General features: G+C 42.7%; 1 protein-coding gene across 1 annotated transcript in view; it reads left to right on the forward strand.

Moving 5' to 3' along the window:
• LOC136882377 (tyrosine-protein kinase Dnt) overlaps positions 1-26,330 on the forward strand; it is a 322,584-nt gene that overhangs the window by 251,603 nt on the left and 44,651 nt on the right. Inside the window, exon 3 of the mRNA XM_067155004.2 lies at positions 22,021-22,258. Coding sequence (XP_067011105.2) covers positions 22,021-22,258 — 238 coding nt within the window. The remainder of the gene's footprint in view (positions 1-22,020; positions 22,259-26,330) is intronic.

Raw genomic sequence — 26,330 nt, forward strand, 5'->3', positions numbered from 1 at the left:
ACCCTACTTGCACATAGTCCAAGTGAGGATCTCTCCTCTAACGGGTTATGGACCACCGGTGAATTGTATAGTCCTAGCCGCCTGAGCACAAGGAGGGCCACGACTCAGAATATGTCCGAGATGCCCACTCCCATTCCATAGCAACTGGTATCCCGACTCTCAGGACCATTTACTAGGCCACTCAGCCGTTGCCCATGGTTCATGAACTAGGACGTAACTACAGTAACCCACAAACATGAACCATGGGTTTTATTAAAGTATAAAATATTTATAATGTATATGTGGACAAAATTACTGATACAAATGCGGTATATTCTTTAGTTACAAAACATCATAGCTGCATCACAAGGAATGAGTGTAACAATGTGTAGAAAGATTCAAGAAATTCTAGTGCAAGTTGGTGAATTGAACACCGAGGATGATGTCTCCACATTTCATTTAATAGTCATAATTAAAACATTTCTTAGTTCATAAAGGAGTATGTGCATGATTTTCTTGTTATTTGTTTAACCTTCTGTCTGATATCTCCTCATGTTTACAAAGTTATGGCCGACCCCGTGGTGAAGGGATATAATGCCTGCCTCTTACCCGGAGGCCCAGGGTTCGATTCCCGGCCAAGTCAGGGATTTTACCTAGACCTAAGGTCTGGTTCGAGGTCCACTCAGCCTGTGTGATTACATTTGCGAGCTATCTGACGGTGAGATAGCGGCCCAGGTCTAGAAAGCCAAGAATAACGGCTGAGAGGATTCGTCCTGCCGAACACAAGACACCTCGTAATCTGCAGGCCTTCGGGCTGAGCAGGGCCAAGGCAGAGCCCTTCAGGGCTGTTGCGCCGTGCGACTTTTACAAATTTAGCCTATGAGACGTAGTAGCAATTTAATGTTGCCACATGTCAATACTTTTAAAAGAGTAGGCTCCAGTCTGAATGGTAGTCCAATAATAGGACAGAAACTGTTGTATGTCCGGCGCTCCCTTCTCGCTCCGCCAGCCAGCTACACGCGCGCCTAGTGTCATTCTTCTAGCCTCGACGCGCAGCCCTCAGTGCGCGTGCCTGAACCATCGTGTGTGTACTATAAAGAGGAACTCCCAGCCTGTCCAGATGCCCACTTGCCCCGGTGTCCAGCTCCAGAATACACCCTACGTCGAGCACGGAGGCTACTCCTCTTGAAAATGTGCTTCGGCCAGGTGGACTGAATTTCTGGCAGTACGAGGTCTCACCTCTGGTCACCGCTCCTATTGCCTTTCCGCTGCTCATATCCAGTCATACTATTACATACCGTTATATTTCCCTAATTAATGCAAGCTCCCTTAGTTTCGCTAAGTAAGAATTCTTCCAACATTGAACTTGCTTTTATGAACTCAGCAAGGAAGGACTTTCCAAAACATTTATGTCAGTACTTCTGATAGTTTTCGACTATCGACTTTGCTATCACAAGGACTATCTTTTCGAGATAGTAGTGGATGTAAATACTGCAAACTTGTATATAGTGTACAAAAGATAGACTCTTTCTCAAGATTCTTAATTCATTTTGCTTCAAGTTAAATTTCAGTTTTATTTGTGTAAATAGTGTATTTTGCATTTGAAGCGAATAATAAAGTTGTGTTTTGTAAATCTCAACCTTGGTTACAACAGAAACTTCCATACTTTCTGGAATACATAAAACAACAAGGTTTCGAACAGAATGACAAATTGGTAAAATCGATGGTAGGTGAAATTCTCATTAAACCATACATGAACTTCAAGGGAGGAAATGCTGCAAATACTGCCAGTGATGCTACGTCAGCTTCCTATGCTAATATTATACGTGCTAGTTTCATGTAATGCCTATTTAAATTGAAATATATTTGTAACATCCTGTTGTGCTGTGAGCAATTCGGCCTAAGTAAGTTAACATTGCAAAATGCTGTTATGTTTTACAACTGTTTGCTTTTTTTTTCTTTAATGGCAGAGTCGCTAAAATACGGTAATAACGTCAGTATAATCCAATGTCCTTTAAATTTGAAATGCTGTATGTTAGTAAATAAATTATTCCATTGGCAAACAATATTAAAATCATGTCTGTGTTTAACTTTCTCTGCATTGTCATCGCCTCCTTAGCGTGACGTCACCTCGCTGTTGTGAGGCCTTATTATCTAGGAGGGGTTGGGTTGATGCTAATCAAAGAATGTTTTGACTCTAATTGTTACGCACGAGGTAAATATATAATTATGATGATAAAACGTAGGTTAATAAATTTTAGTTATAGGCTACATAAAGTGTTTTTATGTTACTTCTGTCACCAAATAATTTCGATTTGACTGCGTGCTAGTTTTACTCCATTGGACGGCAGACGAATTAATTAATTTTATGGGATAAACTCATAGTCTACTCCACAGAGAGGAACTTGTTGACCCACAGTTAATGTAGATCGAGAGTTGGAAAATTTCTAACACATTTGGAGGATGATTTTGTCTAGAGTTCATTCCAGGTTTCATTTTGAAAGTTTTCATCCAGGGGAATTTTTGTAAAGCACGATTTTTTCAGAAGGAAAACGGAAATTATTCTGGAAAGTCTTACCATCATTCATTAATATATTTTTCTTTCAGAGTTTGCAAACATGGAGCAAGGTTAAGTTTTTAATGCGTAATAACACCCCAATGACCCAACCTTTCATCCTGTAATTTCCAATTCTTCCTCGCATCCATTATATGAGCATGTTTCCATCTCCTCGGCGAAGACAATGGGAGATTATCCTAATGGAGTGGGTTGTGTCCCACCTCCCATTGCGTTTCTGCTAACTACAGCCAAAGATCTTGTCGCCTTCAGAAAGTTCCCGTTAGAAAACAAAGATTCGTTTCTAAATCGGGGAGTTGCAGCTAATGACCATGATCGTGGTTAGCCGGTTCCACAGTGTTCATACGGAGTGAGAACTGGAGAAGACCGCTCGCTGTTAGCCTCATTATCGTCTTCATTCTACGATAAGATACGCAGGCCTGCACTAGAATAACTGTCCTCGACTACTCCCGGTTCTGAAAGCTATACGACAAATAAATACATTTAGGATCACTTCCTACAAAATGTAAGATGCTTGAAAAATACTCGAAACCACTCGTACTGTCATCACTAGCGTGGTCGTATTCGAAGTATTTTTCAAGTTGGTTTTTTTGCAAATTCATGTAGGAATTGAGTTGGGTTAAAACGCACAGTCATGGTACAATGATATGAGTGTTCGTGAAAGGCTAAGTTATAAGTGAACCGATGGACCAAGCTGTACGAATGGCCCGAATGGAGGAGAATAAGGTCTCTGCCATATGAAGGAAAACCAAGGGGATTGTTGTTGGAAGTGAATGAGGCCGTTAATTCAGAGAGGTTTGCAGAACATTATGATAATTATATTACTTCTGTACATTTCACGTGAGATTTTTTATAACAAATATTTACAAAAAATTCCCCTGGATGAAAACTTTCAAAATGAAAGCTGGAATGAACTCTAGACAAAATCAGGTTCCAAAGGTTTTAGAAATTGTCCAATTCTCGATAGAGATTTAACTGTGGAACAATAAGAACGATCAATATCAGTAGTCAATACTGAACACGTTCCTCCCTGTGGATACGACATGTAACTTTTGTAACGTTTCTCTTTTCGCGTAAGTTTGCGTATTTTTGATGCTATACTACTGAAAACAGACCTCGCCACCATCTACTAAATAATAATAAAACATCAAGCCAGGACCAAGAGAGCTAAAAGTAAACCAGGGGGCAATCAAACGGACAGATACGTTTAAATATCTTGGCGAGTGGATAGAACCGAAGATCTCTGAAAAAGAAGCTCTCGCGTCGCGCCTATGTAAAATGGAAATGGCTTATCACCTGACCAAAGACGTTTACAACAAAAACTCCATACCGTTGAACGCGAAGACATTGTTGCAGTGTTGTAAGACCAGAGGCTTTGTACGCAGCGGAACGCCTTGCTATGAACAAGAAAGGCCTGATGCAACCTTTAGAAATTAATGAAAGAAAGAAAGAAAGAAAGAAAGATCTTCAGGAAAATATTGGCCCAATTAAAGACAAAGATGAATATAGACGTCGGCATAACCATGAGCTATACTCATGTCCAGAAGATCTCTGATGTCGTGCGGAGAAGAATTATTGCATTTTATGGCGACTTGCTAAGAATGAAATCCACACGATTATCAACGAGATCTTTACCTATTTTAAAGATGAGAAGACCCAGCGAACTTGGTTCAAGGGGCTGGAAGGGGACCTATTGGAGATGCAGATCACAAGAACGCAACCCACTCAGGAGGAAACTAAAAGACCACCAGGGTTTTCAAGAAAGACGAAAGTTGAAGATGGAAACACGTGAACGGAGCAAAACCGGCAACGAATGAAGGATCGCTGGGCAAAGGTCGAAGCTCAGAGAAGACGTGGTCCATAGAAGGCCGACACGAATAAATAATGCCTGCACGTTCATGGCAGACTAGAGTGTCTGTGGCTGATTTGCACTAAATGTGTCACCAGAGACATTTCATTCCGCCATTCAAACCTCTGCCGTGTTTAGACCCGCAGGCCGACACTCTACCACTTATTGCTGTCCAGTTTGTGTTCATCGTTTTGTTTTCAGGTTGTGCAATTACTAGCAGCTAGTAAACAAAACAGAATATTTAGTTCGGAACAAGAGAAAGAACGGGCAAAGAGGTATTGACGTCAGCTGGTGGACAGTGCCGAGCTCGGTGGGGAGCGGGAACATACGACATTGTGTGTGTGGGTGTGGGTATGGTCGATTCTGAGTCTGTTTCACAAGTCGACGAAGAAATACCTCCAAGGTTACGTTATGTTACCCGCTTTTTCTTTTCTCGTTGATGTCTATTCGACTACTTCTGGAGTTTCGATCTCATTATGACATCTTCCTCGGTGTCCAGCGTAAACATTCTGAGGGCGTTGTGTTCCTGGAGGCAATGATCAAGTTGTCTTTTTGGCCGTGTATGAATATTTTACTGAAGTAAACTCACAAAAGTCGAGCCTATTAAAGATGTGGAACTCTCTTTCTTTAATTCTCATTTCAAGCTTTTGAAAATATTTAATAAGTCATAACTTAAAAGTGTAATATCTACTAATTTACATGAAAGTTGGTATTATGAATAGATAGCTATTCTGTCTGTCTGTCTGTCTGTCTGTCTGTCTGTCTGTCTGTCTGTCTCAATCCGTTTACCGTCCAGGGTCGGATTTTGACTCGGGCTCATCTAAGGATTCCATGTCTACCGGCTCATGGGCAGTGCCCTGGAGCGTGAGGCTTTGGGTCGGGGGAAACAACTGGGCCCAGGTGGCCTCACCTGCTATGCTGAACCGGGGCCTTGTGAGGGATGGGAAGATTGGAAGGGATAGAGAAGGAAGAGGGAAGGAAGCGGCCGTGGCCTTAAGTTAGGGACCATCCCGGCAATTTCCTGCAGAAGTGGGAAACCACGGAAAACCACTTCGAGGATGGCTGGGGTGGGAATCGAACCCTTCTTTACTTAGTTGACCTCCAGAGACTGTATGGACTCTGTTCCAGCTCTCGTACCACTTTTCAAATTTCGTGACAGAGCCGGGAATCCAACCCCGGCCTCCAGGTGTGGCAGCTAATCACTCTAACCACTACATCACAGAGGCGGACTTTTTCCTATTTACAATAGTAATAAATGTATTTACAATATTTATAATATTTGTCACATTTTGTCTGTTTGTCTAACTCATTCTTCATAGGAGCATTGGAAACAAAGCATTTGGCGACAACGAGCACATTTAATAAATGTAGGGCAGAGCACTTTGAGTGCATTACTTGACGCGGAAAACAGATGTTCACGTTACCGAACACTGTTCTTTCGTCTGTTAACTTCTCAGCAAAGAAATAGTATTTTATCTTGTCTACAAAAGCATAGGGAAGTTGGTGATGAATCAGTGAATTTAGCATGATGGTGGAACAGAGGGAAGGGCTCCGGCGTTGCTGCAGTAGACTCGGTGCAGTGCGAATGAACGTAGCGTCCCCGGCCGCGCTATGACACGTTCAAGCGACAAGGACGAATAATGATTTAAAATATTCCAAATAGCTTTAAAACAACAGAGACACAGCAAATAAATAAATGAAGACATAAGAGAAAAGGGATGTATCAGTAAAAGTTGACTAACCGAGCTTGATAGCTGGCCAGTATCCCGTATTCGGGAGATAGTGGCTTCGAACCCCACTGTCCGCAGCCCTGAAGATGGTTTCCGTGGTTTCCCATTTTCACACCAAGCAAATGCTGGGCCTGTACTTAATTAAGGCCACAGACGCTTCCTTCCCACTCCTAGCCCTTTCCTGTCCCACCGTCGCCATAAGACCTATCTGTGTCGGTACGACGTAAAGTAACTTGCAAAAAATTAAAGTTGACCAAGGTCGGCCTTGAACTCGAAGCCCTCAGTTCCCAACGTCAGTGCGCTGGCGACTATACCACGCAGACAAGCCGGAAATATCTGCGGGAAAAAGACTACAAAACGTTGTGGATAGATTTCAAACGTTAATTTTGCCCATTGGCAAAAACGCTCGAACAGGGGTAAAACATTTTTAATGAAGGGAAAATCCTCAAAATTTAAACACTTCGGTAGAAAACTAGACGGCGACCTCCCCTTTAGTGATGGGACATTCGATTCATTTGATTCCGTTTACGTTACTGAATCGATACAGTGATCCGATTCACGGCACATTAGTCACCGCTCCTACTGCATCTGTGTAGTATGTGCTGGTAAGACAGCAGCAACAGCATTCAGTGCTCGCAGCTGCCATCTGGTCTTCATACTATGAACTCCTTTCTTAGAAAAAATGCGTCACTCTAATATATCGAAGGTTTCCGGCGACGCAGGGTGGGAAAGGTTAGGATTAGGAAGGTAGCAGCCATGGCCTGAATTAAGGTACAGTCCCAGCATTTCCTGGTGTGAAAATGGGGAAACTACGAAAACTATCTTAACGGCTGCCGACGGTGGGATTCGAACCCACCATCCCCCGAATGAAAGCGCATACTTACGCGATACTAACCGCAGGTCCAACTCGTTCAGTCATTTTGGAAAATATGTATTTTTCTATCAGCTGAGGATTTTTTAAATCGTCATATTTTGTATAGGCTACCCAAGATGTACAGTAGCCCGCTGGTTTTCTGATTCATCATAATGTTGGTTAAGTTATTGCGTCAGTCGGCTCACTTACTGTTCACATATGGTTGAAGTCTTGTGCAACGGTGTGACATACGAACTGAGAGAATACTGAGCCGTTCTTCCCAATATAAAACAGGTACTTTTGAGTGGTCATGAGCATGACTCATAGTCATAGGGCAGGCTAGAGTCGAGTTTAATTGTCAAATGTCAACTAAGTTATAATACTGAGATTCATTAAACTAATAGATAGTATAACCTAATAGCCTACCTACTTACTAGCTACTTCAGAATTATGTTGAGACTACCTTTTAAACACTGCAAATAAATCAATCTATTATTTAAACCTCCCTGTGAGAAGAGGACAGTGAATGCATATGGGTAGTATTTTCAAACGAGCTGAGCTCGAGAGTCCATTATAGCATAAGATTCTTTCAGTGTACTGTGCCATGGCTCACTGTATGTCTCGCTGCAGCGGAAGCTCGACTCCCCGTCAACGACCAGTGAGTGCTCCACTCAACACTGTCCGCTGGGAGTAAGCTGAATCGTGTGCCGTGAGCTCGGCGTTTCTGTGAATCGATTCACTCGGACACTTGAATGAATCGATACACTGCTTCGAATCATGCATTCAGTAGCCAACACTACTCCCTTTGTTACTGCCATCAGTTGTAAAGCGCACCTTTCCAAGACACTGGGCAAACGTAAACAATATTATAGTCATTGCTCACAATACCTGCGATTATTATTTAAATTACTCTTAAGAGAGAAACATCATAGTCGTCATTCCCGTGAGTGTACATTTTGTTTGGACATATCCTCTCCACACTGGCAATAGTTTGTATCTTTTCATGGCGATGCATTTCGTTGTAGAGTGCCAGAAGAATCAAATGATAAATATGTTTAATACATGAAACTCAATTGGTCTAATAATCAAAAACATTATTGATAAAACAAACATCAAAACCAAAATAATAAACCGATTAATTACCAAATCACCATGTATCTCTATAAAAAAATAACCAAAGATGAAATACATCGATGAGTGTAGGATTCTTTTTTTTTTGTTAGTGGCTTTACATCGCACCGACACTGACAGGTCTAGGAAAGGGCTAGGAGTGGGTGTGGAAATGGGAAACCACGGAAAACCGTCTTCAGGGCTGCCTACAGTGGGATTTGAACCCACTATCTCCCGGATGCTGCGCGCCCTTAGCCGCACGGCCAACTTGCCCGGTAGTACTGAGAAAGGGGTAATGAAACTATCAGTTCTGTAGAGTATAGCCCTCCATGAATACTTCACATCGCAGCCTGCACGCTTGCTCGCTAACATTTTGTGTGTAATTTCGTGCAGATGACCCTAGCCATAAAACGTATTTGTGTCGAAGAGCATGCTGAAACACAAGAAAATGGAATACTGTAAAACTCCCCTCGGCGAGAGAGAGAACGCTCAGAATAAACTGGAAAACCTCTCGGGAAGGGCATCGTGCCTATGTCCTGGTCTGAGTAACGCTGAACGTGTGATCAAGATAATTAATGGAGCTGTGACTTGCAAGGTTGGTTTATCTGGGAACAGTGGCGCCTCGCACGATGGCTCCTCTCCATTGCTGGCGACAGTTAACAAACCTAGCTGAAATTAACTAACACAATAGCTTGAAACTGGCTGCTGTCAAGATTTCTAAGATATCCGCTGTTTCTTTCGTACATAATCATCATCATCATCGTCATCACTGGCGTATACTGAGGGCTACCAAGGCTAACGGTGAAGCCCAAACCGCAAATCTAAAGCACGTTATACAAAACTTGAAAGCAGTGAGTATTTCTGCATCTCGCAGCGCAGGCTTTGCGTCCCTCTCCCCTCAATCCACCTGGCGCGGTTGCTGCTCAATGTCCGATAGGTGCGGGGGCCGGCGGGTTATGTGTGCTCCGTTAGATTGCCACAACCATGCGTTACTTCCTCAACTCATACCTCCGACTTAATAGGAGTGATATAGTTTTCCTTTTGTAGGTAGATCTGCTAAAATAAAATGCAATCTTTCAGGTTTAGTGTTCTCTTTTGTTCGTTGGAATAGAACCCGTGATCATGGAACGGATACCACCACTGATCTTCCGAGGAAGGTAAGAGCCAATCAACCGGTGATAATGCTGTGACTAAATAATAATAATGATAATAATGATAATAATAATAATGATGATAATAATAATAGTGCATCAAATTTGTATAGGCTTGGTGGTGGCGTAATGAGGATTAAATTAATGGCGAATACGTCATAAACACCCAGTCCCCAAGCCAGGGGCATTAACAGTACGGAAGGATTGATTCTGAGAATTGAACCTGGGCCATCGGACCAAAGGCAAGCGTTCTATCCATTTAGGCACAAAGCCGGACTCACGCTTGACAGTAGCTTATGAAACAGCCGTGACAATACAGCAGGCTTCTCGGTTCGCTATTGGCTGGAGCTCACTAAACCAAACATCGAAAAGTCCAGTGGTAGGCCACGTCTTGATCCGAGCGTACGCCATCGTCATCACCACCACCTTGCAGTTGGGAGAAGTTGCTCTGGCAGTCGTATTCAAACACTTTACACAACAACAACAAAGGTACCATAAACAGTTGTATGAAAATCAAAAATATTACAAGAAATCGTGTAGGAACAAATAATTTCATGATAACGAAAGAATGGAGAGGGAGTACGTTAAAAAAACTAACAAAAAAACCAGGTGTTTATGAAGTAGTGTTAAGAGCCATCACAACGAAGTTAATATGGAATTTGCGGAAAATAACTTCATTATAACCTCGACTGTCGTGGTTATTTCCTGGAGGAGCATTAACCGAACTGTACAATTTCTGCAAGCCTCTTTGAATTTACTGAACGCTTCCACAATCCTCTATTTGTAGCCAGGTGTGTGGACTATCGATGTCTTGGTCTCCCTTCTCCGAGTGCCTCATACCGTGGAGCGCTGGCCTTCTGACCCCATCCTGGCTCAGTGCGGTCAGCCTCGTGTCGATAGATTTACTCGCTCCTAAAAGAAGTCCTGCGGGACTAAATTCCGGCACCTCGGCGTCTTCGAAAACTGTAAAAGCAGTTAGTCACTCGTAAAAACCAATGTATTATCTCTTCTCTTACCCTCCTTAACTGAGTCCATTATTCTCCTAGGTAACCTATCCTCCTGCATTCGCCTCAGGTGACCGCTTCACGCGTACGGCTTCATCTCTGACTTCGCCTTTATGTCCTCATTCAAAGTGCCCTAAATACAGGTCATTGTTGAACTTCCTGCGATCATCCTCGATACCTTCGTACGTGTTACTTCACTCCCGTTGCTCTTCTTTCTTACAGAATGTTCAGCTCAAGAGCTGCGTATTCCCGACCTGACATTCAATTCTATTACGTTTCTTCTCTACCGACACCACAAACACTAATTTTCAGCACAATCTGCCATTAAGACCAAGTCATCAACAGATGATCCACGTAAACTAACAATAAGAACAACTGTCATGTCGAACCGCTCTAGCACACATTCTACGATCATTTCTCACTGCAGCCCAATTGTCGACATAAATGCCTTTTATTGCTTTTAATAATAATCTGACGACTATCTATAACAGTGCAGCTCGGGAAAGTAATTACAGTGTATTTTAGAAAAATCACGGCTACCTTTGACAGATAGCACTTATGATAAAACAGTGTATATTAAACCATAGACCACAATAACAGGAGAGATAGGATTATATTAATGATATTAGATTGGATCACTTGGCTAGTATAATAATTTCGTGTGGCTATTTCTAGCCGAGTGCAGTCCTTGTAAGGCAGACCCTCCGATGAGGGTGGGCGGCATCTGCCATGTGTAGATAACTGCGTGTTATTGTGGTGGAGGATAGTGTTACGTGTGGTGTGTAAGTTGCAGGGATGTTGGGGACAGCACAAACACCCAGCCCCCGAGCCGTTGGAAGGTTAAACTCCACGACCTGGCCGGGAATCGAACCCGGGACCCACTGAACAGAAGGCCAGTACGCCAACGAGTCGCACAGTTGGCTAGTGAATACTAAGCAATAATTATATGTAATTTCACTTTGTATCATAAATTGGGGTAAAAATCCTGTACCAAGAAATAAATTAATTCCATAATCCCTCCGTGCTCTGTCATATGCCTTCTCTAAATCTAACAAAACATGTTTATTGCTCTCGTAGCAGACCTGGCGCATACTGAAAACGTAATCCTGACAGCCCCTCTGTGGTCTCAAACCACATTGATTTTCATCCCACTTTGGTCGCACTCTTTTGTTTTTACAATTGGCTTTACGTCGCACCGACACATGGCCGTAATTGTGGTACATGGTGTGAAAATCGGAAACTACGGAAAACCATCTTCAGGGCTGCCGACAGCTGCGCGCAGAACTCTTCCTTCCCAAATGCCAGTGGACACCTTGCCTGGTATTTTGATAGTCATTGCAATCCTTCCTGTTCCATTGCTTATAGAAAGTACGTTACGATCATATTACTCCGCGAAGCCCTTTCATCCCTGCCTTCTCACTATGTTTCACCATTTCAGGTCTAATTTTATCTATTTTATCTATTCCTTTATTCATCTTGCTTTATGACAATTGAGTTTATTTACAATCCTTTCCACTTCCTCTAGCGTAATTTCTCTAACATCATTGTTCTCCTCACATGAGCTCGGTTGTCCTTTTACGCTGAGAAGGTTTTCAAAATATTCCTTCCACCTATCCAGTGATTCCCTGGGTTGTACTGTGAGTTCATCTGATTTACCCAAAACACTATTCATTTCCCTTTTTCCCCTCCATTCCTTCCTAAAATTCTTATTACTGTCCACAAAGGTCTCCCTGACACTTGACGAAGCCTTTCCAGATTATTATAAAAAAATCTTCCAATGACTTTATGCATTCAACAATTATTGTTTCGCTCTGTTTATTCAATCTACATAAAATTCCTTGTCTGAATCAGTCCTTGTTTGGAGCTATTTCTGATACGCCTTCTTTTTACGTTTACAACTTGCCCTCACTACATCATTGCACAAAGATATTCGCTTTTCCCCATCATTACACAGAGTTGTTCCTAGGCATTGCCTTGCTGTTTCTAATACAACAGCCCTTTATGTCACCCATTCTCTTTCGGTATCCGGAGCCTGCTTACTGTCTATTGTTTGGAACTTCTCACTGATCATATCCATGTACTTCTGTGTAACTCCCTTGTCATGGAGTTTATCTTCCCTTATTCGCATGCAGACAAATTTCGCTTTCTCTGTCATACTCCTAGAGATATTTAGTTCAGTACAGATAAGATCTGCACCGTCGAAAATTTCCCGGAATACCCGCACATTCCAAACAGATTTCCTGAATTCACAGTTCATTATGAAGAATTTATTCGTAACTGCTAATCACATACTAGCACAGAAGTGTAGTACACTCTTCCCATTCCTATAAACTTCCATATCTTTCCCAGCACCTTCTTATATCCTTCAATTCTATTTCTAACTGTCCCATCGAAATCGGCTAGTAGCACTTTCCTGTCCTTGCAGTTGACCCTGACTACGATGTCACTTAGTGCTTCAAATAGCTTGTCAATTTCATTCTCACCTACATCTTCACATGGTGACTGAGACAGTTCTCGTCCTAATTCCCCTAACTTCTCAACCTTCGCTCATTTACGTGCCTTATCGAAACTATATTGCGTTCAATAGTATTCGTGGTGACCAGTCTTACGCCATACTCTGCCGTTCCCGTTTTAACACATGCTAAGAACACTTTATACTCTTCCTCGTTTTCTACCCTTAACGCACTTACCGGTTCACGAGCTAGGATGTGACTACAGAAATCCGCTGCGCGTACTATAATAAGAAAATATTATAAATTAATATTTTCATGTAATTTTTGTCTGTTTATAGTCGTAAAGGTGTTTTAGTGAAGACGGTTTATTTTGTTTCCTTTTATTGTATTTTACTTTGGTATTAGAGTAAATAAATTTCTCTTGCGCGATATTAATTTAGTTCCTGATGTTGAGAGTTTCTCTGCCGTGAACTACTTGTTGTCTTTTTCTGTGTATCGTTAACCTACAATGTAATATTATGTGAATAATAATAATAATAATAATAATAATAATAATAATAATAATAATAATAATAATAATAATAATAATAATTCATAACCCTTGCAATATGATTAAATCAAATAGGAATAAAATAAAATACTTAATCGTCTCACGCTTGGGCGTAAATTGTAATCTAATTCAAAATATTCGTCGCCATAAGACCTATCTGTGTCGGAGCGACGTAAAGCCCCTAGCAAAAAAAAATTAAAAATATATCCGTGAATAACTGAATACATTACTGACATAATTAAAATAAAATAAATTAACAAAAATAATTAATCGAAATGTCCGTAGTATGAGTGCCAGAGTTCACCAGAATGGATCCCTCCAATTTTGATGTAGCATGATAATTTGTTCTCTCCCAGCGCGTGTACATAAAGTTGCGTACTGGTACTTCTAACCTTCTGAAAACGAATAAATAGGTAGGAACTGCACCTAGGTTCATCAATAACTCCACTGATTCGAAAATAACTATATTTTAAATAACATCCGTGCATGGGGACCTTGTCAACACACCAAAATATACATAAAACACACTCACAAAATAACGCTGGAAGACTCCATATTACAACAACAACAGTGGGAAACGGAAAGCGAGGACAAAGGTAAGTCCGCTGAACAAAGCACATGTGTATATAAGTACCCTTCACTGTCTCTGTGTATCAACACAACTTGCATATTCTCATTATTGGCACTTGTGATATCACACAGATACTGTGTTCACTGACTCTAACACTTGGTTTAAAGATGCATTCACTCGAGCAACACACGGTTGCTGTTCCAGAACATAAATTATGGAAAGTCTGAGATACAGGACCCCATAGCTTTCACCAACATAGAATACCAAGCCGCCACAAGCGATACAATATCAAGTACCTTAAGCACTCCACAATTTGTAGATTATTATCACACTTCACAAACATAATAAGACCATGTTTCACAAAAGTTACATCTCCTCTCGTCCGCTGTTTGAAGTGAAGTCCCCTCCACCAAAGTTTGAAGTCCAGTCCTTTTCGCCGTTTGATCACATGCCTTTATAGACCTCAGCTTCCCTCTTCTCTCACATGATACGCCGAGATTGATCCTGGCCATCCAATCACGAGTAGAAGCTCCTATTTTCGTATCAAGACCACGCCGTGAATCTCTTCCGGATTCCATAACAATAACCTCAGCGGACTCTGCGGTGTTTCACATCACTCATACAAAGTTCCCGAGTTAAAATAGCACTGTTTTCCCATCCGTTTGTACAAAAAAAATTACTCATATCACATGTAGACACCTTCCAGCTTAAAATATTAAGAAAAAACGTACCAATGAAATAATAATAATACGAATAATGACAATAATATCTCTTCTGATTACAGTGCGAGGGTGTGATATATGTACTATCACTTCATAGTCGACGCAATTGTAAACCTATCAGTTTTGTCCGCAGTTATAATTGCAGATGCTGCGTATCTGTCCTCTCATATCCGTTTTTGTGTTTTATCGGTATTTTCCATACATATGATCCTCGAATTCATTCATTCTTCTCGTTCTGACCAAGTGTGGACCACGTCATTTCAACTCTCTCTTTCTTTGGGATTTGGCATTTGCCCAGAACTTGCGCATTCGTTCTGGATGCTATTTCCTTCCTATGTTGATGCCTTTCCCGTTTTTTGCTTCGACTTTTCCTGGAAACTTGGCATGCTGGAAGTTTCTTCCTACGTGGGACCCAGTCCAGGATGTCTATTTGTTGGAGATCCCTCTCAGGCCGCACTCCTTATATTGGATTACGTTAAGCAAATAACTCTGGGTGGTTCTCGTTGTGGTTGTTTACTTTGTGTCTAAGATGTCTGTTTTTAGAATGTCTGTTGACCTTACTCTTGCGTTTTTTGAGGTCTTTTCGAAGTTCGTTAAGCCAGGATGTTGAGTTTCTAAGTGAAGTTACGTAATCTATTATCCATTTTGTCAATCGATTTTCTGGTAGTTTAGTGAGATGACCGAACAATTTTATTCGTCTTTTCCTCATATCAGTTTGAGAACTTTTCTGTTGTTTTGATTGGTTGTAACCGTCTTGGCTATTTCTTGCTCCTAAGATTTTCCTAATGACTTTCCTCTCTTCTTGTTTTGATTTCTTCAAGTTTGTTTTCTGTTGAGTGCCGTGTTTCACTTGAGTAAAGGACTGTTGTAATGCCGAATTTTTGTACGTCTTGATACGCATTATTTGTTGTAGATGTTTTGGGCTAACCCTAATGCTTTTTTTTATATTTTTTTGAAGACGAGTTTGTTGTGAAATATTCTCAAGGGCTGTCGGTTCGATAAATTCTCCGAGGTATTTAAAGTAAGGGACCCTGTCAACTGTACCATACTTCGTTCTCAGGTTCTTGATATCTGTCTTTGAACATACGAATTTAGTTTTCTCGAGCGATGTCTGCAGGCCCATATTTTCTGTACTTTAAGTATCTCGAGCTGTTTAACGGCAGTCTCCTCATCCTCTGTTAGTATCGCCAAATCATCTGCAAAAGCCAGGTATGGTACGTAGAAGTTATCTTTGTGAAGGCCCAGTCGGATTGAATTTCGAAACTCACATTTCTTGAGTTCTTTCTGCCATTCTTCCATAACCTTGTCTAGTACGACGTTGAACAGAACAGGAGAGGGTCCATCATCTTGTCTCACGCCTGTTTGAATGTCGAAGGGTGGTATCCAGGACTCAGTGCCTACTTACAGAAATAATAATAATTGTTCCAAGGTATCTGTGGAACAGCAGAGGTGAAAGAAGATGCCGGGGTGAATGGGTCTAACTACAAGGCCGAGATATGAATTAAAATTGCATTAAAGGTTATATTTTCGAAAATAGGAAAACTTAACAATTTCACATAGAATTTCAAAGTTTAACAAATAACAAGAAGTCAACAAATAACCGACAATCAGGTACAAGACCAGGAAAGCCAAGATTTAGAGTCAGTATAACAATCTGGGCTTCAAGCCCCATTTTTTTTTTTTTTTTTTACAACTTCTGAGCTCTCAGCTCACAAACACATATTTACCAAAGGGCAGAAAACCCCTAACAACATGGAGCACTCGCTCCCACCTAGCAATGTCAAGCCTTCTAGAGGCACATTTCCAATACTTAAAAGAGCTGACCTGCTCTCAGTTTTCCAACCTATTAAAGGCAACACCAGGCTGTACTGTAACTGCCCTCAAGGCACAACTTACAAGGAAACAGGGGTATCTTGTACCCAACCTACTGGGCCTTAGCAGAAAAGAACAGGTTAAGTAAATGGCCCAAAATACAAAGATGAATGGAGGCGTGTACTTGCACTCCTACATGAAACTTCTTAAAACCTAAGAGGCACCAGGCCAATGAAACAGGCGCTATTCCCGAACTATGGAAGTGACTCGTATAAGAAAATTTTAAGGTGTTACAGAAGGGAAGAAAACCAGTTACCAAATGTAGTCACCTCAAACCAATATGAAGGGGAGCTCGAGAGGGTACAACACTCTCTATCCCCGAATTGCAGTTACAGATTTAAAAGGTTACATGTCGGAAAGATAGTTTACATTGTAAAGGGATTCGGACCTTTCCCGAGGGTTAAACTGCTGAGCTAGCAAGAAATAAAGATGTTAAACGGCCATTACCTTATTGAAGAGCTGCTTCCTGACGAAAGAGGCGCTTCCCGCCTCCTGCTACATGTCCATACACTAGGTTAGAAGTTGATGAATTGGCCGAGAGACAAGAAAATCAGCAGTTTTCATACCCTCGGGGAAAATTCGAGACCTTTCATGAATAAAACAGCCACACCCACTCAATTTTATTGGTCAGTGTAGACAGTACACCCAAAATCGAAGAAGAAAGACATGATTGGTCAAAAATTAATTACAGAAATTCTGGATTGGCTCAATTCAAAACTGGCGGAAAGAAAATATTAATATTGCCAACCCACAGATGAATGAACGAAATTTAGTAAAGAGAAAACTTATGAATACAAAATTTCTTCAAAAAAGTTCCTTCACTTCGCACCAGTTTGCATGACCACAGTTATTTAGTAGAGAAATCTATAAGAGAATGTCTACACTTCTTGATCAATGGAAAACAAAACAAGTTGAAATCCACACAGTATTGACAACTTCGTAATCACAAAATTTACGGCAGTGACATCTTCTGCGAAACTTATGAGTTGATCCAGTTTTTAAAGTTCAGAGTTTCTCCTGTAGAGTAGGATTTATTGGCGCAAGATTTAAAACCGCGGCGTAGGGGTGTACCGCCCGGTACAATAATAATAATAATAATAATAATAATAATAATAATAATAATAATAATAATAATAATAATAATAATATTTTCTTCACGTTCAATAACTACTTATACGGTTTTCGGAGACGCCGTGATGCCGGAATTTAGTCCCGCAGGAGTTCTTTTACGTGCCAGTAAATCTACCGACTCGAGGCTGACGTATTTGAGCACGTTCAAGTACCACCGTGCTGAGCCAGAATCGAACCTGCCAAGTTGGGATCAGAAGGCCAGCGCGTCAACCGTCTGAACCACTCAGCCCGGCGCTTACAGAGATTTTATCAGATCGAGTAATGTAGCACCCACGTATAAATGACTAGCTGATGTACCCGTGCTTCGCTACGGAATTCTCAGAAAGAATGTCTTATTGGTTTTCACAACTGAAATGACCATACGTCATTACAATGACGTCAGTAGCAATTTGACGATTAAAACCAATGTTATCATATACAATACTCCATCAAATGAAAATCCGCACATTTTCTCACTTTTAACGGACAGTACTACGGTGCCGATCTAACAGACCAAAGTTCCAGAGCTGCAACGACCAAGCCGCAGAAAGCCGTGAACACTCCCATAATCAAATTTATGCCCCCTTCTCCCACCGGGAGGAGGGGGATTGGTTCGGTCGCTAGTACCGGTGCGTTATTACGCTCCTCACCTAGCAGTTTAGTGGAAAAAATTATAGGGTAAGATTTATTAATGGTTTAATTATGTTGTGAATGTTATTTGTAAGATAGCTATTTAAGAAAGGAAAGTTTAAGTCATTGGTCACCCATCCAGTGAGTGACCATGCCTGATGTTGCTTAAAGTTAATGTGGTTGAGAGTGACTTAATGATTGCTTTACTTATTAATGCGTTAAAATGGGGCTCAAATGACTCGTCCGCGAGCGCATGGGTGACGCAGTAATTATTGTGTCAGATACGTGGCAGTGTTGGTACGGTCACCCATCCAAACACTAACCACGCCCGGTATTTACCTTAATGAGGTAACGAGCATTTATCTGGTAAATTTGCAGGGACTACACATTTTGCAAGCATGTCACGTTTGCATTTAATAGGAGTGTGCAGATGAAATTTAGAAAACAGCATTATTTATGGGAAACAGCATATTGCACTCCGCCCCGGTCGTGCCGTGGTTCCAGTGCTTTGAAGGCCGTGGTTTAAGGAAGTGAGAACCTATCATGTTTAATGCTGGACTGGTGGTAATATACTGGAGGGTGAGGGGTCTGATTAGGGCTTGTTTTTAGAACGTAGTGATGGTTGGGATTTGGTTTGACTGTTCTGGTTCGTAAGTAGGTTTAGGGGTAGGAGTTGGAGTAAGTTGTTAGCCTGGTATGCAGGAGCTGGAGAGGGTACTGGGTTCGATGGTGGAGTGATGTTAAGGGAGAGTAGGGAGGGAGGATGAGTGTTAGTGTTTGTGAGGTGTCGTTGGAGTCTGTAGTGCTTCCTTATTGCCTGTTTAAGATATGGGCAGCCAGGATACGAAGCTGCGTGACTGTCTTCACAGTTCGCGCACTTGGGCTGGTCCCGTGGCACCGTGCATACAGAGTGATGGTGTGTGCCACCGCATCTGTTACAACGGGCAGATTCTGTGCAGTTGGCAGCAGAGTGATATAACTTCAGGCAGTTGAAGCATTGTGTGACTAAGGTAGGATAGGTAGGTGTGCGGGTTCGAGTTCTTGTGGTAGTATTTGGTGTTGTCTGCGGTGGTGACCTAGGAGAAGGGTTGGCTGGCCTTTTCCTGGTCTGTGTACTTGAGTTACGTGTGGTCAGATTTTTAGCTGTTTCCGTGGATAGTTCATCTGTAATCCGGACTTCTGTTTGCGTTTGTGCTGGGGTTGGAGGTGGAGTGAGGGTGGGGGGAATGGAGATGATAGTCGGTATAGTGGTGAGTAGTGAAGGGGGGGCTGGTTTGGGTTTGTGCTGGGGTTTGGGGTGGTGGGGGGTGGAAGTGATGGTGGGTGTGCTGATGTGCAATGAGAGGGGGTCAGTTTGGTCGGCAGAGTCTGCGGTGGAAGGATAGTTAGTAGGGGAATCAGTTTGATTGGTTGTATTTGATACTTGATTTACCAGGATGGGTGCGGGGATATCTATGTGTAGGAGTGAGTTTAGAATGGTAGGTATGGACTTGTTGCGGAGAGGAGTGACAATTAGATGATTATTATGAGTCTCCTCGATAATAGCAATATGGTGGCTAATGATTGGTTGGATGGCTGTGATTACTGCTTGACGGGTGACTGGAACGGGTCCTGGGTTCGTAAGTGGTATTATAAGGAATGTACATTTTTGGGCTATTGGAAAGGATGTGTTTTTCTTGGTATAGTGGAATGGGTGTTCGAAGGGGTGTTCATCTTCGTTCGGTTCTTCAGTTTCTTGCTGTAGTTCTTCTTCTTCTTCCATTTCGGTTGATTTTGAGGGTGGAGGGGTGGGTGGTTTTTCGGTTTTCTGTATTTTATAATGGAGATTGCTTGCTTTAAGGCATTGAGAAATTATGTGGATATCGTGCTCTGCCATTATTCCGTTAAATGTGCACATTGCTCATTCCAATCAGTGCCTCAGAGTAGGGATTGAATAGCTCGAATGATATGATGAATCAGTGTGTTACGTACCAATAGTATGAGAAAATGTATGAACCAGAGGAATGGCATGCTAATGAAGAAAGATATCTAACTCCCCAGCTACTTCCCGCCAATATTCAGGCAGGCTGTTATACTCGGTACACAGCAGTAATCCCATCTATTGGAGATGAGAGGCAACAGGAGTCGGAAAGCACATCACAACAAACAGTGGTCAGTGTGATGTTGATCGATTTTATGGGCCTCCTATATTGTAGGCCAGTCCGGACCGGCGGTGTAAGGGGCAACGCGTCCGCCTGTCACCCGGCGGCCCCGGGTTCGGTTCCCGGCCGGGTCAGGGGTTTTTAATTGTAAATGATTAATACTCCTGGCGTGGGGACTGGGGGTGTTTGTGTCGTTCTTAACGTTCCTTTCCCCACATTCAACACTTGTCTCTTTCGCCATTTACAAAATACACACAGGTTCCTCACATATGGTGCAGGTAGGGGCAGAAGATCTTTCTAGGTCGACGCCCCGAACAAAAAGCATTTTTATTTAAAAAAATATTGTAGGTTATCACATTTAGTTTTCTTTCGAGTCTGTGATATTAGGGCGTGTTATAAAATCATTTATAGCGTAGAATGTGGTTTCTTATTGACCGACTTAACATACAGATTTTCATTCAGACTTGAACAGAGTATCCCTATACTTTTAAACCTATGATTTATTTTAAGTACAACTGATGTAAAGCACTGTAATATCATGCTTGGTTGAAAATTTGAAGACTGTAGCTCAAATAGTTCATGAGTTATGAATATTTTTGTCTTTTATGGCCAACCAAAATTGACCTTGATTTTGAAGAAACAAAATAATACAATTAAAAAGCCATCCAACAATGCATACTGATTGTTACGCGGTTGCTAGGCGATAACAACACCTTTAAATGACCCCTGTTAGAAGGTGTTAAAGGAGTTCTTACTTATTTTTCCATCGTGTTAATAATATTTCTAATCCTGTAAAATTTAGGCTTTTGAATTGCTGCAGCTTTTGAACGGAGGTAGGTAGCGCGATGACGTTTTCACGGATGGGTTCCTTGTGTTGCAGTGATTGGAGGAGCTAACTGCGCGCGCAATCACCAGCTCACAGGTGAAGTTTGGAACCTAACTGTTTGCTCAGCTATTTCCGATTTGAAATTTTACTAAAACGATGGCAGAAGAGTAACAACTCCTTTAACACCTTCTAACAGAGGTGGTTTTGTTTTCTCTATTTGCTTTACGTCGCACCGACACACATAGGTCTTATGGCGACGATGGGATAGGAATGGCCTAGGAAGTGGAAGGAAGCGGCCGTGGCCTTAATTAAGGTACAGCCTCGGCATTTGCCTGGTGTGAAAATGGGAAACCACGGAAAACCATCTTTAGGGCTACCGACAGTGGGGCTCGAACCCACTATCTCCCGAATACTGGACACTGGCTTCACTTAAGCGACTGCAGCTATGAGCTCGGTAGGGGTCATTTTATAGGTGTTGTTATCGCCTAGTAACCACATAACAATCAGTATGCATTGTTGGATAGCTTTTTAATGGTATTATTTGTTTCTTCAGTATGAAGGTCAGTTTTGGTGGCCATAAAAGGAAAAAATCTTAACTCATGAACTATTTGAGTTACAGTCTTCAAATTTTCAACCAAACATATTAGAGTACTTTATATCAGTTGCACTTAAAATAAATCATAAGTATAAAAGTATGGAGACACTGTTCAAGTCTGAAATATACGGATGTCCTTAAACGTTTTGGCAACACTGTACGTACAGACAGACAGACAGACAGACAGACAGACAGACAGACAGACAGACAGACAGACAGACAGACAGACAGACAGACAGACAGACAGACATTACGGAAAGTTATAAAGTGCATTTCCTTGTTACTGTGGATTGTTTCAGCTGCCGTACGTTATCGAGGTGGAGGTGTCCGACCTGGAAGCGCTGGGGAACCCTGCCCTCAACGTATCACTGACGGGCTACGTCCCCACAGTGCCCCAGACGTTTCGCGTCTCACTGCCCTGCACGGGGAACCTCAACGCCGAGGTGGACGTCACTCTGTACATCAACGTCACCATTCAACACTCGCCGAGGAACGTGACAGCGCTCGTCTTCCGGCGGCGGAAAATATGTCTCAAGGGTGAGTATTCTTTTTACTAGTGGTGATTATTGTTTTAAGAGGAGCGAGCTCCTTGACACCTGCTGGGTGCGCTTCTCTCTCATGATCGGATATCGAGACCAGTAGCGGCCACTGGGAGGGGGGAACATTGCAGTTTAACTCCGTTTTAACCGGCTTAAACTAGGAATTGTCCACAGAAGCTCCTGGAGAAGTACGCCATGCGCTCCAGTTATGGTGACCGAAGAACTGGGCAACCCGACATTGTGGTGTTTGCCATCAGGATTACAATCCTTGAACGGGGCAGAGTTTGTTGTAGATTGAGTGAACCCCCACTTCATAGCGCGAGGTATGCTGGGAGGTATTTTGGTGTGGGTGAATGTGTGAATGTGTGTTTGCGAATGTTCACTATTTGAAATGTTGGTGAGTATCTACCTCCTTTCATCCTTGGATCTTGGATATTGTGACATTTCGGAAGTAATTTCACAACTATTTCACGTACTTAATGAAGTAAGGAACGATAGCTGGCGGTGCATGCCATCACCGAGGACAAGATTTCACCAGGGTACTCTTTTAAGCTTGCTTGTAACTTTGCTAGTTGAAGGAAGTCTGTACACAGGACTGAACATTGGGACCGGGAAGAACAGTGCAGGCTCGCTGCTGAGGACCGACCAACCTAAATTACCGACATTCTGCAAAGCAGGTTGGTACGAGTTCCAGAATTGAACACAATGCATTTCATTACCAACTATGAAACAATAAAACGTTGTAAGCACTATAACAAGACACTCCCCTTGACAGGTTCTTTGACAATCAGCCCTCACGTCGTAGTTCAATATTATGGCGCCGGTGGCGTTTCAACTAACTCGAAAAGTGACTTCCAGGACACATTCCTCTCACGTAACTCATTTTTTAAAAACTCTACGTAGCACATGGCAAATACAAGCAGGCACCGCGTTCATATCCGAGTCCGTAGAGAAATGCGCTCGTGCGCACACACCGGACCCACTTGGCCGCCCATTTACCGGTCGGTCGATGTCCCTCGACGAGATCTATCGAAGATATCACAATAACCAAGACATGGCTACACAAGATATTGAACATACTTAAAAATGTCCAATTAATCAGTGGATAACATGCATTTAAGACGCAGAACAACTTACTGTTCTCTTGTATAAACAAGCGACATCTCGTACCATTCACCGTTGTTCAATGAATGGTCGACAATTGCTAATAAAATTTCCAAACTAATAAATGAAACTTGTTTCCTATTTCTACCCAGGATGTGCCCCGATCAGTCTGAGCAGGCTAGTCGCTAACGACAAGAGAGCCTAGCGTCTGCTCAAATACAAGCCTACCGGGCGAGTTGGCCGTGCGCGTAGAGGCGCGCAGCTGTGAGCTTGCATCCGGGAGATAGTAGGTTCGAATCCCACTATCGGCAGTCCTGAAGATGGTTTTCCGTGGTTTCCCATTTTCACACCAGGCAAATGCTGGGGCTGTACCTTAATTAAGGCCACGGCCGCTTCCTTCCAACTCCTAGGCCATTCCTATCCCATCGTCGCCATAAGACCTATCTGTGTCGGTGCGACGTAAAGCCCATAGCAAAAAAAAAAAAAAATACAAGCCTTTTCGTAACGTAAACCGGTAAGATAGAGAACACACGGCTTTATTTCCGCATCGTTTCGGTATTTTCAGACATAATCACCAAAGGCTTACAAGACTGCTCTTAGAACAGACCTGAAGAAGACCAGCTCAAAATGAATGTACATACAGTGTGATTCAGCAGCCCCTTCCAATATAGTTTGCTGCAGCCCAACTAACGTGCTATTCCCCTGCAGGCGTACTGTATGGTGCTAATGTTCAGTGAGCACATTTTACACACGATTCTAAACCCTAGCGAAATGTTATATCATCCGTTCGCAAAACATGTCGCCTTGAAATCATGTTGCAACGTATTTTTTACCATGTAACTATGTCAATGTGTCATGCCTCGTGACCGAGTGGAACGAAGAGTTGAATCAATGCAAAAACTAGGTAACACTGCCGTAATTAATCTCTTCAACACCGAACAGAATAGCGTATATACTCTGCTCTCGTACTACCAGCATGTTTCCAGCGTAGCTGATGCGGTTAGGCGTTCGTCTGGCAATCGACAGAATGTGCCAGCGGTGGTTCGAATTCTGCTTCGTTGAAATATTTTTACATTGGTATGATGAATTCATCTTGTGCCCTGCACGTATTCCGCTCGTTTGTACTGTAATCTCTGTTCTCATTCAGCATGTCTTCCACAGAGTAATACGTTGACATGCTCCTCATTTATGGGGAACCAAGACAAATCGCGTGCGAGGCACTACGTCACCCGCTGCTACGACATTCCGCCGGGTTGAAAGACGCCTAAGGACAACAGGTGTGATTTCCAACCGGCCACCAGTCCGCGATAGGCCAGTTACATCGGGCGAAACAGGAGAGGCCGTTCTGGAGGCAGCTCGTAATAATCCACACATCAGTACAAGGGCGATTGCACACCTGTCAGCCGTCCGTCTTGCGAATGAACATAAATTTCACCCATATTATCTTGAGCTACACTAAGAGCTCCATGGGCGGGATTTCGAAGCTCGAATGAAGTTCTGTCGGTGGCTATTAGGCAGCCTGGACAATGATGCAGCATTCGTATCGCATATCTAGTTCTCGGACGAATCGCGCTTCCAGAATAATGGGAACGTCAATCGCCACAGCATGCACTATTGGAGTCCGGAAAATTATCACTAGGTGCGACAGGTGGCCCATCAAGTACGATGGGGAGTGAATGTTTGGTGTGGAATCTTGAGGGATCGCCTGATTGGACCTAATTTCTTTGAGGGCCATTGGACGGGCCCACGCTACCTGCACTTTCTGCGTGAGGAACTCCCACTGCTGCTGGAGGATGTGTTCTTGCACGATCGTTTGACGATGTGGTTGCCACAGGATGGAGCTCCACCACATTCGACTTTGCCCGTTCGTAACCATCTGAACGAAGAACTGCCAGGGAAGTAGATAGGACGACAAGGCCCTGTTTCCTGGCCCGCAAGGTCACCGGATTGAACGCCCTTAGACTTCTTGTGGGGACATTTGAAGAACGTTGTTTACACTCAAGCGCCGGAAAACCCTGACCAGCTCCGGAAACTTATCACGGACGCCTGCCGAGGGAATGATTCAGTGCGCAAGACGATTTATTGGACATCGGGCTCGAATGTGCATAAACCAGAACGGTCATCACATCGAGCATTTGCTGCGATAAAACTTTGTCAGGGCACTTGTGTTCCTATTATTTCCGGTCTGTATGTGCCCGGCCTGCTAACTAATCGGCCCTTATTAGGGCCACAAATACCTTCATTCACACACAATTTGCATGAAAGCGGGTATTGAACTTACATTGCGTGGAGTACATATTGAGGAAATATTTCAAAAATTTGTGATCTTCGCCCCGGGCTCGAACCTCCCGCCTGACATGCTAGCCTGCTCCGCCACGCCTTTACCAACTACAGTACGGTTCTGTACGACACACCGGGCAGCTTAGAGCAAATTATTAGTTTTACTGCGGTCACAGTATCGATTTAGTGTTTCGCGGGCGTGTCAGGTTCATATGATCTAGAAAGCACACGCATGTCTTCCGTTGTTTAATACAGTATAACGTTACGGCGTCCTATCATGGTGAGGCGGTAAATGCCAAGATATCTGGTTTTGTTGTCTGAGCATACCGGCAGGGCAGATGTTTTGTGGGTTCCATAAAACTACATTAGAAGGGGCAGCTGAATCACGCTGTATAAACCGGCTTCAGTGGTGGGGCCATGCGAGGCGTGTTTTCTCTTAGAATGAGTCAACGTAGGGAATTGGGCGTGTTCCGGCTTTCCGTCAGGTTTTAACGGGAGTTACATTCACCGACGTCATTGTCAATAAAGCTAAATAATGCAGTGGACTTCCGGTGCAAATGGACAGAACGACCCGTCAGTTTTCAGGGTCGTGTTGCTTCCTAGAAGCCGCTGAACACGAATGAGTGGCGCTGTGGCTGCTCCTGTCCACAAAGCAAAGATCATTGTACCGTGGTTCGAAGAAATCA

This window comes from Anabrus simplex, chromosome 10 (genome assembly GCF_040414725.1).
Source record: "Anabrus simplex isolate iqAnaSimp1 chromosome 10, ASM4041472v1, whole genome shotgun sequence".
In the NCBI taxonomy this organism is placed as follows: Eukaryota; Metazoa; Arthropoda; class Insecta; order Orthoptera; family Tettigoniidae; genus Anabrus; species Anabrus simplex.